Source organism: Apostichopus japonicus, chromosome 11 (genome assembly GCF_037975245.1).
Source record: "Apostichopus japonicus isolate 1M-3 chromosome 11, ASM3797524v1, whole genome shotgun sequence".
Classification (NCBI taxonomy): Eukaryota; Metazoa; Echinodermata; class Holothuroidea; order Aspidochirotida; family Stichopodidae; genus Apostichopus; species Apostichopus japonicus.
This window is the reverse complement of record NC_092571.1, coordinates 13,139,661-13,154,823: the sequence shown is the minus strand read 5'-3', so window position 1 is coordinate 13,154,823 and position 15,163 is coordinate 13,139,661. Positions and strand designations below refer to the sequence as shown.

The 15,163-nt window shown below is 38.5% G+C and overlaps 1 protein-coding gene across 1 annotated transcript in view; it reads left to right on the top strand.

The window, feature by feature from the left end:
* Positions 1–792: 792 nt before the first annotated feature.
* The window catches only part of LOC139975909 (solute carrier family 22 member 13-like), a 25,203-nt gene continuing 10,832 nt past the window's right edge, over positions 793–15,163 (top strand). Inside the window, exons 1-7 of the mRNA XM_071984197.1 lie at positions 793–1,403; positions 3,746–3,849; positions 5,147–5,301; positions 5,624–5,792; positions 8,731–8,878; positions 10,543–10,634; positions 13,387–13,595. Coding sequence (XP_071840298.1) covers positions 999–1,403; positions 3,746–3,849; positions 5,147–5,301; positions 5,624–5,792; positions 8,731–8,878; positions 10,543–10,634; positions 13,387–13,595 — 1,282 coding nt within the window. The 5' untranslated portion in view covers positions 793–998. The remainder of the gene's footprint in view (positions 1,404–3,745; positions 3,850–5,146; positions 5,302–5,623; positions 5,793–8,730; positions 8,879–10,542; positions 10,635–13,386; positions 13,596–15,163) is intronic.

Sequence of the window (15,163 nt, the reverse complement as noted above, 5' to 3'; positions counted from 1 at the left end):
CAAAACGCCGTCAATTGTAAAATTTCCAGTTGTAAGACTGCACCCTTGAAAGCAAAATATGGTTTAATAGATGAATAAAAAAGAATAAACCCGCATTAATACAATAAATAAAGCAGTTAGTGATTTCAAAAAGAATCACATACAAGGTTTATACTTTACAAGAATATCTAATGAAAATAAGCTACGCTTTTCACTTTCCTTCCCATTTTTAATTATTATATTACAAAGGTTACCGTTATAAAACTACTTTACACTATATTGTACGATATCTACGACTGTTGCGAAGAGATTTAAACTGCAGAACAAAAGACAAAGACCCATAATCGGAGGTCCAACTTCACTTCCCCGTCCTAATCGTTATGCATACAGCGAATTTAGCTGTTGATAAGTGATTTCCAGTCTGTATTATTAGGTAAACACAGCGTCGTGTGTAGCCTGTGTGTATGTCGAAATTGCAGCACATAAACACAGATGGGGCAAAACATTGCGTAGGACTAACATCTATTCGAAAACAAGAAACAGAATTAAGAAATCAAAAGTTTACGAGATATTAGCACATAAAATCGGTAGTGATGAAATGTTTATGCTATAGGATTGGCGAAGGAAACTGCAACTGTAAATATGATAATTGATATGGGAAAAGATTTCATGTAACGTACTGTGTTATAACTGAATATACAGTCACATTGAAACATGGGAGTTTGGATACCTGCAACCCATTTGATATAACCCCATACATAAAGTACATGCTTTTTTCACAACGATACTATTATACCTTTGTTTACGGTGGTCCTAGATTACAGCAACTAGAACGCTTGGTAATCTAAGTATTAGCTCAAAAGAGCAATAGCGCTACACCATTGACGAAGTATATTTTTAACTTCATTTAAATAATCGACAACATTGAACGCGACTTAGTCTTATTTCAGATACGCTTTGAGCAACAACAACAGGGACCACTTGGTAGATTCGTAAGAAGGTGATATTATCTCGATAAGATGGATTTTGAGGCACTTCTAAAAGCGGTAGGCCACTACGGCCGGTACCAAAAATGTATCCTACTTCTGTTTGGTCTCATGGTTCTCTTAAACGCTACACATCTCTATATCCAAGTATTCACAGCCGGAAAGAGCGATCACTGGTGTCAATCTTGGGTGAACGAAGATTGTCCGACTGACCTCGACGATGCTGATTTCAACTGTGAGGTCTTTAAGAAAGCTCTGTCCACTCCCATGGTAGACAATGACACGAGTTACGAACAATGTACGAAATACAACGTCAGTGGTATTGACCTCCAAACAGCGATAGATCTCGGAGATGATGTTACGAAGCTGAATGTGATCCCGTGTGATGAAGGATGGGAGTACGACCGAAGTACATTTCCGAGTACTATTATTCAGGATGTAAGTTTATCCTATACTAATCATATTGTAACTTAGAGATGGTGTTAAACGTAAACTTTTTACTAGTTTATCTTTAATGACATTCGCTTGACTACTTTCTTGTGTTCTTTACTTTTAGTGACTATAGTTCACAGATAATGTTTCCCTGGTTCCACATCCTTTTAGATGTAATTAAGATGAATTTATATTAATTATAATTGGGCTAGCCTCATGTATTGGACAGTCTAAACTACGCAAAGAGTTCAAAGGCTGACTGTTAGTATTAATTTTGTGGATAAGCATGAAGGATTTTGTTTTTGTATTTTGTCACTACAACAATTGATTGATGGTTTATGCTGAGGCATATATCTTATAGGAATACAAAGTATAGTTGCATCCCTATAACTTACAATACATGGAAATGCCCGCCTTTCCTTATCAGTGCTACTTAAAGCATGGAACATTGTTACCCAGGAAAACATAAACTAATGCCAAAACGAAGCAAGCACTGGACAGAAATCACAGAATTTCGGGGAGTTAAAGGAGACATAAATCAAACCATATTTCTTGGTTGATATTATTAGAGTCCTTTGTGATGTATAACTCCCCCCAAAAGCTAATATTAAATCTTCTCAGCTACGTCAAAGCAGCAATATGCCTATAATGAATAGCTTTATTGAATAAATTGTTATTTAGGTCACTGTTTGTATTCTGAACGTATAACGTCTCTCAAAAATATGAAAATGTTTTAACTGAATGACAGATACACGTAATGGTTTAATGCATTAGTGACAAACAATGGGTACATAACATAATACATAAAATAACACCGCTGGGTCCGATCGAGGTGCTGAAGGTTGACTCGTGCCACACTCGACTTCCATTTGGTCGCGAAACGTGCTAAAATGATTTAAAGCCCCAGATGGGCAGCCTGCTTCAACTTGGCCGCCAACCCTACCGGTTTAATCAACGACCCCTTGCAACCATCACAAGAACGATTCTGCTGTAATTGCCATGTCACGGAATATACTACTTGCCTAACATAACATGAACAGTTAGCTGTCATATAGCAGATGTGCTATATAATATAGCCTTCATATAGTCATGATGTACTCAGCATTGTTACGAATGCAATGTTCTGCCTCCCTGCATGTGACTTCTTCTCTTTTACACTAGAAACAAACCCCAAGTACACACTCACAACCAGGCCTGTGCACAACATAACAATGTACGTTATCATTGAAGGAACATGGTACATCTTTCTTTCTAGTCAAAGTTACAAAGATATCATGTTTAAATAGTGAATGGTGCTTTTCTAAATTTTCCGAGGTTCTGCCGAATAGTCCCTTTCCGATTATCTGCAAACATTCTTGCATCTTCGGTACTCCAACGAAAACAGAGTATGTTGTGTAACGCTACTTGTAACATTACTTTTCCCTTTGTAAATATAGTGATGTTTTACTATAGGCTATCATATGTGTGAACACAAATATCATAACGTTAGGCCTTGTTGTCACTGGTTACGATATGAAGCGCTCATGGTATACGAAGACTGTCACGTAATAATTGAATTATCATTTGGGTTCAAGAAATGATGCAACCCGCTAAAATTTTAGTCGAGCTTAAAAAGTTGTGCTGGCGTCACATATTCACATTGTTGTCATAAATTGCTACTAAACCTCTTGACTAGTACATATATTATAGTTAACTATATTCACCCAATCTTTTGATAATTCCCTCTTTTTTTGGCAAATGTATATATTTTAGATCCTCCTGCAAGCAGGAACTCGCGAAGAAGCCATAATTAGCTATCAAAGCCGCAAGCTGGCCGAAGTCAGTCTCTTAGATTCATATTTAACATCCATGATTATGAATTGTCAATTATCAACAACTCTGTAACTGGACGACATACATTAATCTTGGAGTGACTACAACTATTGACATTGACAACTGTGGACTCGAACTATTGACAACATAGACTCGAAGTATTGACAGTTTAATGTTCCCGTTTAGATCGAGACGAAATGCTTCTATAGAGCTTCCATATATGCACGGGCGGTGTGTCGTTGCAACTACTCCCAACCATGTTAAAATTTGTATAGTAAATGAAAAACTGACCGTGTTTTTTTTTTTTTTCATTTTCAAAATATTGGTATAATGCATGGGATAACCGATGAAGATACCGTTGTAATTCACGTTGGTTTCCTGATCTTTTGTTTATTCCCTTCCTTACCTTGTCCTCTGACTCCCTCATCCCCCACCCCCACTTCACCCCAAGTCCATTTAGTCATATAACGTGATACCTGTTCGAGTAATATGTCAACTGTAATATTCTCCTATATAGTTCACGTTGTCTCTTACAGTTTGAGCTGGTTTGCGGAAAGTCTTACTTGCCAAACATTGCACAGTCTACTTATTTCGCTGGTTTCCTTGTAGGGAGCGCTCTTGCTGGTCTGGCCGCAGACTCGTAAGTCCCACACACATCTTTCCAAATATCAATAGTAATGTTAACCTAAATGTACTCTTTTCTTCTTTCTTTATCATTCCGAAATTTAGTCATTTTGAGATTTATTTCCAACCTAAAGATAATATACACATTATATCCTATATTATATACTATTTTTTTTTTATTTTGGTCCGTTAACAGTTTAGGAATAAATGAATCAACACTATATGTTGCATGATTCCAATTACAAGAATGACAAATCCCAGACACAAATATGTTTCGTAAATTGAATATGGATTAGGCATATCTTAAAATGTTGAAATAATCTCCCCCCCCCCCCTTCTCTCTTTTTTTTTTTTTGCCTCAACGCGTTACTTACAAAAAAGATCGTGCTGTTATCTCTGAAAAAGTCCTTTCTGTCTCAGGATAAGTTATGCATCAACTTTGACTGGATTTGACGCTAAGTGACGTCATATGTAAGGTTTTTCACGTTTAGTTATCCGATAAGCAGCCTTAACAAGGAAATAAATCGGAAAGTAAGGAATAATGTATAGTATATTATGCAGCTATTTATATCACATCTAGGTCATTGGTCACCACCCTCAATAAAATAGGTGATAGGATCTTTTAAGCCCTAGCTTACATTATATTTTGATTTCCTAGTCATTGACTGATTGACCGACCGACTTATTGACCGATTGATCGGTTTCCATTAAAGGATTAAGTGTCTGACATGTCTATCTTGTATGAAAGAGCTCAATAAGACAAACAGAACAGTGAAGAAACTACCATGATAGCATGCTCTGTTAAGGATATATCACACTTTGAAGATTTCAAAATTTCTTTGCAAATGACTTGTGTAGAAAGACTAACTGTGAGGGTGTGATGTCACATCCTCACTTCCTTAACATGTGTCAATATATTTCATTAAAAAATAATTACATTTCTGGTCACAAATCTAAAAAAATATAATCAAACATTCTTCAGATGTTAAATCTCAATTACTTCCCTTGACACATATGAGATCTCCTGACGTTATAAGTCAAAAAATCTTACAAAATATTTTAATTAAATATTAAAGACTTTTCAGGACTGTGAGGATATGACGTCACAGCTAGTCTGATTTCAGCAGTTTCTACACAATCAGATAGAACTTAAAACTTGAATATCTCCTAAACGGAAAAAGATATTTGAATAATTTCTTCACTATTGGGTTTCTTTTATTGTCCTCTTTCATATAAGATAAACATTTGTGACACCTGAACTAGTCCTTTAAAGACTCGGCACTGATTAATTTATTGATCGGTTTCCTTTACAGACTCGGTCGCCGCTTTTCTCTCCTTCTGAATATCGCTTGTTCGGTCGCGGTGGGGATATTCACTATGTTCTCACCAAACACGGCCATATTCATAACTTTGAGGTTCTTCATGGCTGTCTTCTTGAAGAGTATCGGTCAAATTAATTTTGTGGCGAGTAAGTTCATCATTTTCTTCACAAAAGCTGATGCTGAATACGGAACACCAGTTGTACCGGGATACCACGCACGGTTGATACACCCCCTGCCCCACCCACCCCCTTAGTCGGACTAGAATGGATACAAAATCTTTTCAAAGAAACAAGACAAATAAACATAGCCCCCCCCTTAATGGGGAGGCTGGGGAGTGGGGAATAATACCAACGTACACTGCTGTTGAAATTGATGCGTCTCAAATAAAACTTAATCGCTGCTGTCGAATTGTTGTATTGCAATCACTTACCGTATATCATTTCGTTGTTTTTTCTTTTACTTTTGCAGTGACTGAAGTAGTAGCTCCATCTAAGCGTGTCTTTGTTGCTAATTTTATGTGGATGTTTTTCGCGGGGGGATATTTCTTTCTCTCCGGAATGGCGAAACTGATTGGAAATTGGCGGCTCTTAACGCTGATATTTACTCTTCCTTACATTCCATTGTTTGTAATAACATTGTAAGTAATATATTGTTTAAAAACGTTTGAAACAAGGTCAAAGTTGCAATTGTTTAAACAGAGTTGTTGAACATTTTCGGTTCATACTCTTTGTCATTTGGAGGAATAGATGTGATATAGTTTTTAGGGGAAAATTAGCCAGTTGGCAGGCAGTCGCTGTTTATCTGGGGCTGCCTTTTTTTTGGACGCTGGTGTGCTGGGGAGGGGTGTTCGTTTCGCTGCGTGTTGGTCGTCCTTTTGTTTGAGTGGGTGGTTGGGGTTTGTCTCTGCAGGTCGGTGGGCGTATTTGCTTTTTTGGCTCGCTTGACTTGAGTTTCGTTTGCCAGAATGTGATGGTTGGGTAGTGCAGTTTGGCCGTGACGTTTGGATCCCGCAGGGCGGGTCACGTAAAAGCACTTATTGTTGTCATTTCCGGATACAATGGAAGCTTGTATCTTGGGATTTGGGTGATGTAACTGCATGCGCATCACCTTTCCAGTCTCACCCGGGCATGCATTTACACTTAATAACGAGCTTTGAAAATTGTCTGTTTTAGTGACAATAGCTCCTACCCTCTAGAGCAATATACATGGCCCTCGATATGTGTTACGGAATGGGGACCCTCCTCCCCCTCCTCGCCCCTGCCACTCACACACACACACACTGCAAATCTACTACCTAACACTTAATATCACACAGTTACATCAATTGATATCTTGACGATGTTAGCGTCAAAGTGGGTATGTAAATACAGGAAACATTTTCCCTTTCCCAAATGACTGTGTAATTATACAATACGACCCAAGCTATAGAACGCAACCTAAAAGTGGGTGGCGAAAAAAAATCCTCTGACCAAGTCGCTTGGTTCCTTTCATATACATTTTCCTATGTATTAAATATCAGAGAATATTTTACTGTATGAAATCGTTTTAAAATCAGTCAAAAGAAATCCAAAGAAGGTATTTTAGTACTTGAGTTTATATTACTTATTACTTACTTCAAATATTCGCTTTCGATATTTTAAAACATTTTCACAAGCAACTATGCTAGCTTTAACATTGAAAGTCTATTATCACAGCTTTATTTCATCTCAGCGACGATTCTGAGGGTTGGCGGTTTGTTTTGTCGCGTCTTGTCCCCATGGAAACTCCTCAGTTGCGGAGATAAACGAGTTTATACACTGGTTATCTCCATATGTCCACTGAGTTATCCGTCACATCTGTCATTTGGTCAAACATCTTCTTTGTCAAAATTAAGGACATATATAGAGGCATATCTTTGCTTTGGGCTTGTACAGTTTGCAGAAAGATCTTAAAGAATATAGCACTATTTGGCGATTTTGTGAAAATAATTATCATAAAAAATGATAACAATTTAGACATTTTCATTGCAAAGGGATGATCACTCATGCAGACTCTCGCCTCCAAACCTCCCTCCCCCCCCCCTTTCGATCTCGAGTTATATATGTCATAACGCATGTTTTTCTTTTTGGGGGGATCAAATGGTGGAATTCAGCCTCAGTAGAACCGTGTATTGAGAGTCGTACTGAGTGGAGAGCCTCAAACCACGGTCATGTGAGCCATGGGGGGGGGGGGGGGGTAAAGCACATGTTTTGGTACATAAACTATGTGATGTTAATGGAAAGATCACTTTTATAACCTGTATTGAGGTGTTAATATCAGTTTATATTTATATTGTGTGTGTAGAGATCTGCGGTACAACTTATTTTTCTTCCGAGACCGATTTAATACGAAATATTATGAAAAGTACAGAACTTGAAAGTATATGACGTGAGTTTCCCTTTTAACACTTGTTAGTGTGCACCGCAAGTCAATCCGAAATGCGAATACAACATTTATATTGTTATTCACGAATCGTATAACTTCACTACAAAATAATTTACATTTGTCTGAACACCAAGCTATTGAATATCTTAAAACTAATGATCTAATATGATCACGTGGCTAATGTAGTTTGACTGAAGTTGTAAGTAACTTCACGGCCAGGCGTAACTACGTAGGGGGTCCTACGGGGTGTATCGGGTATGCGTTACAGCTTGAAACTATTATTTTGGAAAGGCTTCGAACTCTCCTTTTAGACTTCTGTATAAACTAGACAAGTCATAGGTTTGTTTTAAGTTATAGTTTTATTGTCCCAAGACTAAAGTGGGCTTATGGATATGCGTTCTGATGTATATCTATATAGTAGAAGAGGCTTAGAGGATCAAAATTTCTGTTGATATGCTGCGTGCATATTCACCCTCGGCTGGTTGTTTAAAAAAAGTACAATATGTTATGATTTCCCACTAAACATTCTAAAAATAACGTTTCTTGCTGGTTTTGATGAAATAAATTTGAACATTGTATAGGCCTTTATAATCGATGCTTAAGCCATGTAATCGTGTATTTTGATTGAGCTTGTCATAATGTCTTTCTTTTAACATTATGCAGTACATGACTATGGGTGATGATATGTTGAGTTCCAAATGGAATCATAATGAACTTGCTTAATAACTTTTATTTGGTGAAAAACAACGAGTAAATCAGGAGGTAAAACAACTTTCTCTTGATACATGCTATACTGGAGTCGAAAGTGAAGGCGTTTGATGCTGCGACCAGCTTTCCATGCAGGTTAAAATCTCACCCAGAGTCAAATTTTTGGCCGATTCAAAATAACTGCTGTGAAATGGTATTGAGATTAGTGGTCCCCTCGAAATTGTTAGTAATATGTGGAATGTGGTTATACTCTGTCGCTGGTTTCGAAACAATTTCGTTTCATTATGGCTGTACTACAAGAATTGTTGACTAGCCTTATATTATTCTATCCATCCTTCGTGACCTCTGGAGATTGCTCGACCAAACGGGTGTCTCAGACATAAAAATTGTTCTTATCTGCATAATAAAAAGTCTAACGTACAATAACGTAATGCTTTGTAAACATTTTCTGATATTGTTTATAGCTTCTTTCTACAAGAATCACCGAGATGGTTGATTACCCGACGTGATACCGCAAAGGCACAGAAGGTGTTATCAAGGATTGCATCTGTAAATCAGAGAGATATCCAGGACGAGGAGATTCAGAAAAGCTGTGATGTCGACGCCCTAGAGGTGAGTTTATCAATAAAGTACTAAAATTAATGGAATAATATACTTCAAATATGGTCGGATCAGAATATCAAAATTAATGGTTTATGGTTCGGCTACGGTGCACCTTCTGATGTCTCATGGAAGAATTGCTCACGGGGCCTTAGTGACAAATTTGAAAAGGTATCATTGGCGATTGGGTGATGGACTGTGCTCAAGGACCGGTTGTGACTGCTTAAAGAGTTCTGCTCGTGTTGTTTGGCATTGTTCCTTTGTTTTTAGCTTGTGGGAGTGGTTTCAGAACTGGACCGACCGTGTAACGGGAGACCGTTCATGTTCGGTAGGACAGGGCTTTGTATTATATGGGATAGACCCTCCAGTTTGCCCCGTTGCTGTGTTGCACTGTAAAATTTGTATCTGTGCTATTTTGAAGGGAAAAACTTATTTGGAGGAATAGATGCATGCAATTTAGTTTTTAGGGGAAAATTTGCCAGTTGGCAGGCAGTCGTGGAGGCCATGAAGGGTGACATTTGCCTTCAGGTTGAAGGCGATTTTCGCCGTTTATCTGGGGATGCCTTCTACGGGCGGTGGTGTGCTGGGGAGGGTAGTTTTGTCTCTCTGCGTGCTGGTCGTTCTTTTGTGGTTTTTTGAATGTTCGAGCGGGTGGTTGGGGGTTTGTCTCTGTTGGTCGGTGGGCGAATTTGCTTTTTTGGGCTCGCTTGACTTGAGTTTTGTTTGTCAGAGTGGGCTGGCTGGGTAGTGCCGTTTGGCCGTGACGTTTTGGTTCCCGCAGGGCGGGTCACGTAAAAAGCACAGTGGTGTGCTGTTGTAAAAATTTAACACTCATTTGAAGGAAAAAAATCTGATTTAAGTTTTTAAACTTGTGAAAACGGTCAAACTTATTTCAAACGTTTCTTAGATTCAAACAGGTTGCTCATATTATTCTTGACATGTTCATACTGTGCTGTAACATGGTCATTTCGAAATACGATGATTTTGAGAGATGACGTGTTGATTTCAATTTTTGGCTGGTATTCCTGCTGACGTTATAGATGATAGGCAAGCATTATTTTGGGGCGTTTGGAAGAATGCATATACCGCTAGTATTTCAACAATCATATACCTACCCGCTAAATGTGAGGTAAAATCCATGCATCAATGCATGCACGTCAGCGATAGTAAGAAGAGGAAATTCAACGAACAGTAAAGTTGGTATGGTGGTATATGGTGAAAATAAATCGAGAAAATGGTTGTCCAATCTCTTGATGATACTTTCTCAAAGTCTACCAGCATTAGCATCTAAGTTATAAGGTAACAACTGAATGGGTTGCCGTTTCTTTAGCTGAATGTTGTGTATAGTTAAAATGATTGAATGAAGAACTCTCGGGATATGTTTATGTTTCTTTCTTGTTTTGTAATAAAGTATTCTTTAAACAATTAACTTTTAATGTTATGCTTCAATCTTCAAAATTCCTTCCCGTTCTAGGCTATCACTACAGTTGCATTCTTTGAAAAGAGTGTATAGAAAGTTGTGGCACGACATCACGTCCTTGTGTGTCTTTGGTGGTTGTATAGTACATCATATTTTGTTTGTTTGCTTGCTTTTTTGGTTGTTTGCTTGTTGTTGTTATTGTTTTGTTTTTTATTATATATATATATATATATATATATATATTCTCTATTTTCAGACTACCAAAACAAACGAAGCCGTCGGTAACCTAGCTGCATTAATTCGAAGTCCAACAATTGTACTAATTGTTGTCAACATGTGTTTCAATTGGTAAGTTGTAAACTTCGGGTAAATTTCTGCACCAGATTGGTTTACCAGTGTATCTACTTCACTACAGTTGTAACATAAGAAACACGAGAAATTTCCTTTGCTTTTCTTTTTTGCCCTTTCGTTTTCGTTTTCGATTTGTATTTTCTTTTTCAATTTGACAGTTATTCGATGGGTTTAATCGTACCGGTGACAGTCGCGCAACCACCATTTTTGTTATAGAGGGCTGGGATATAAGAAGTATCCCCTTGGTGATGGGAGGGGTACCCAAAAGTGCAATATGATACTATATATTTATCAAGTTTTGAAACAGTTTTTGAGGAATTTTCAACTGTTCTGGTGGTACTGTACACTTCATTTACATGTTTTTGTACTGTACACTAAGAAAGCCCCCCCTCCGCCCCCCCCCCCAGAAGTACAAGATCTTCAGCCCTTTACTGGTTGGTTATCCGTCAACATTATTGAATCGTTGTAGGCTTTAAACCACAACTATGCCAGCTTACCATACTTAACTGGAAATTAAACTTAATACGAAGTACGGAAATATCTTTGATTGTGTACTTTGTCGCAGGGTAAAGTTGCTGGATTTGATTAATATCTATCTATATATATATCTGTTTTTCATATTGCAAATAACAGAATCGAATAACAATGATGTTGTGTGTACATTCGCTTCTTTCTTTTTTTATTTAATCATATTTTCGGAAATGATATTCCGTTAATATTTGTTATTATATTATTGAAAATGACATAGTCATCCTGTATGTTTTTTTTTTTCAGTTGGTCACCTTATAACATGGGACACTGATTGTCCCACAGTCACGTGATTCTCACATAATTCCCGCGCGAATCCATTTATGGAAGAGTATTCTAGTTCTCGCTGATGACTTTAAACCGGTAACACGCAGCCTATAACTGTACAATGTACAAAACATAACAAACAGGACCCCAAATACATGAATAACCGGTAACTTCCTTTCCTTTAAATAACAGTGACCTGATCTTCAATTGTTAAGGAATTAATAATGAATGACGTCATCATTAACTTGCTGAAGAATGAAGATATAAAAAAAATAATATAGGAAAAATTATTTAACAAAATGTTGACATGGTTATTAACAGTTTGGAAGAACACATGTTGGGTAAGTCAGAAGTGTGAATAAGATTCGTGTGAATAATTTACATGTCTGTATTTGTATATATATGTATATATATATATATATATATATATATATATATATATATATATATATATATATATATATATATATATATATATATATATATATATATGACTGAATTTAAAATAAGCCCCACAATGCATGGACTTGTACCCTGCTTTCTATAGTCATAACGGAAAGTTTTAGACCAAAACGCTCACAGCGAAAACTAAGAATTGCCTGTGCAACAAGCACAGCTTTGCGGTTTATCTGCTGACCTACTTTCCCCCGCTGCGGAGAGCGTCAGGGACTGTTCCATTATATATTAGGGGGTTAATACCAGACCGAATACTAGACCGAATCCCCACTACGACTTGTACTTGAATTAGTCTATTGGCTACAGTATCAGAAATAGTTTCTTATACGCAGCTAGTATAGACCTTACACTGTAAGGCTACATTGCGTGCTAAACAGTACAGAACTATAGTTTTTAGAACAACTACATAACCCACAAACTGTGGTTTGGTACGTTCCAACTTAGTCGGTTCACCGTTGCTTCGCGTGGTCAGAAACAGGTTCCAATGGATACAGAAAATGTCATTTTGGAGGTATTATTTTCAACCGAAATTACAATTAATTGAATAAATAAAGTCTTTTGAAAGTTACTGAGAAGTGAGGACATCACGATCAATTGAAAACAACAACACTTCTTGACTGCACATTCACCAGCGTGTGGTGAGTACAATATTGTGACATCATGTCGATTGAGAACAAAGGGAAACAAAAGGAATATCCCTGATTTCTTTTTAGTTTTCAATTTGGCGTAAGGTTCTCATTGGTCAATCTAGTTAAGAATCGGTAGAAAACGTGATGAATATTCATACCGTTTGAACTGGGATTATAGGACTTCGCATACAAAAGTTACGGTGCCAAATAGCACCCACAGTGCGGAAAACTAGGGTTTTCAAGTGTACTCTCATTGAAAATTTCCTAAAATCACTTTTTTAGTTAAAAATTGACGTAAGGTTACCAAAATATATATGGATTAAGGCATACAACACCAGAAAGCTAATAGTTTAAGCTTTCAAAATGTGGATGGTCCAAAATGATTGACTAAATACACATGAAGATATAGTCAAAACACACACAAAATGGCTCTTGCGCTACACAGTTAAGGACCCTCTCGGAGTGCCGTGAGCGCTATGTTCCGTGATGATGCTACGCTAGACTAGAGCGATTAATATGATGAGATTACAAAAAATGTAATGTCGACACCTGTAGTGTTAAAATGTACGTGTTTGGACTCAAAGTGCAAACCATGTGCTGAGTACGAGATACAAATGCATCATAAAGACTGATCTTAAAATTGCGTCTAGTATTGAAAGAAAGTTTGGGGTGGGGTGGCTGACGATGACGATGATGATATTATGATGTTTATGATGATGATGACGACGACGATGATGATGATGTTGGTGATGATGATGATGACGATGACGACGACGATGACGACGACGATGGTCATGACGATCATGATGGTCATGACGATCATGATGACGACGATGATATTTTTTTCATCTTGTCATCAATTTTAACAGGGCTGTTCAGAGTTTGGTGTTTTATGGCCTGTCGCTGAGTACGTCTTCCTTGGGGATAGATCCCTACATATCCTTCATCATCTCAGGTGCTATAGAGATACCAGCTTACTTTAGCTGTATCTTTGTCGCCGAGTGGCTGGGCAGAAAAGGGGCCACCTTCACAACTATGATTCTCGGTGGATTATGTTGCTGTATAACGCCTTTGATTCGTAAGTAAACAGTCTTCTTGTTTACTAACCTTCACCGCAAACCTTTTCAGACCTCCCCATGCATAACAAAGATTAATAAGGATGGAAGAATACTTTGCATCAATCGGTTTCTTAATCTACACTAAATGTATCGCTCTCGTTGTCCACGATGGGTTGAATATAGTAGAATTATCAACCAAACGTCCACCCCTCCCCACACACCCACCCTCTGTCGTCAGTCGGGGGACGTTTTGTCGGGGAACTTTCAAAAGTATTTTATTTTAGCAAATTATTGTCTTTAGACCTAATTATAGACCTATTTTATCATCTAAATATGCCTCAGAATGCACCATTTGGCCTCTAATCTTTCATTTCTTTGGGTGGGGAGGGATGACCACCAGATACCCCTATATGTAAGTCACATTCAGCGACTTTCGGATTTGTCCCTCAAACCATCCTCCCCCCCCCCACATCCCCAGCCCACACCCCAAACCGCGCCTTCTTTGAAGTCTACTGCACGTTTCTATATCTGATAGTATTTCATCGAATAGCAAGATCCTTCGATGTCCCAGCGCCGTCGGTTGGATCACATAACAGGTATAGCAATCTATTCCTTAACCCCCCCCCCCACACCCAACCCCACACCCCACACTGCGCCTTCTTTGAAGTCTACTGCACGTTTCTATATCTGATAGTATTTCATCGAATAGCAAGATCCTTCGATGTCCCAGCGCCGTCGGTTGGATCACATAACAGGTATAGCAATCTATTCCTTAACCCCCCCCCACCAAACCCCACACCCCACACTGCGCCTTCTTTGAAGTCTACTGCACGTTTCTATATCTGATAGTATTTCATCGAATAGCAAGATCCTTCGATGTCCCAGCGCCGTCGGTTGGATCACATAACAGGTATAGCAATCTATTCCTTAACCCCCCCCCCACCCAACCCCACACCCCACACTGCGCCTTCTTTGAAGTCTACTGCACGTTTCTATATCTGATAGTATTTCATCGAATAGCAAGATCCTTCGATGTCCCAGCGCCGTCGGTTGGATCACATAACAGGTATAGCAATCTATTCCTTAACCCCCCCCCCCCACACCCAACCCCACACCCCACACTGCGCCTTCTTTGAAGTCTACTGCACGTTTCTATATCTGATAGTATTTCATCGAATAGCAAGATCCTTCGATGTCCCAGCGCCGTCGGTTGGATCACATAACAGGTATAGCAATCTATTCCTTAACCCCCCCCCACACCCAACCCCACACCCCACACTGCGCCTTCTTTGAAGTCCAGTGCACGTTTCTATATCTGATAGTATTTCATCGAATAGCAAGATCCTTCGATGTCCCAGCGTCGTCGGTTGGATCACATAACAGGTATAGCAATCTATTCCTTAACCCTCCCCCCCACACCCAACCCCACACCCCACACTGCGCCTTCTTTGAAGTCCAGTGCACGTTTCTATATCTGATAGTATTTCATCGAATAGCAAGATCCTTCGATGTCCCAGCGTCGTCGGTTGGATCACATAACAGGTATAGCAATCTATTCCTTAACCCCCCCCCCCCACACCCAACCCCA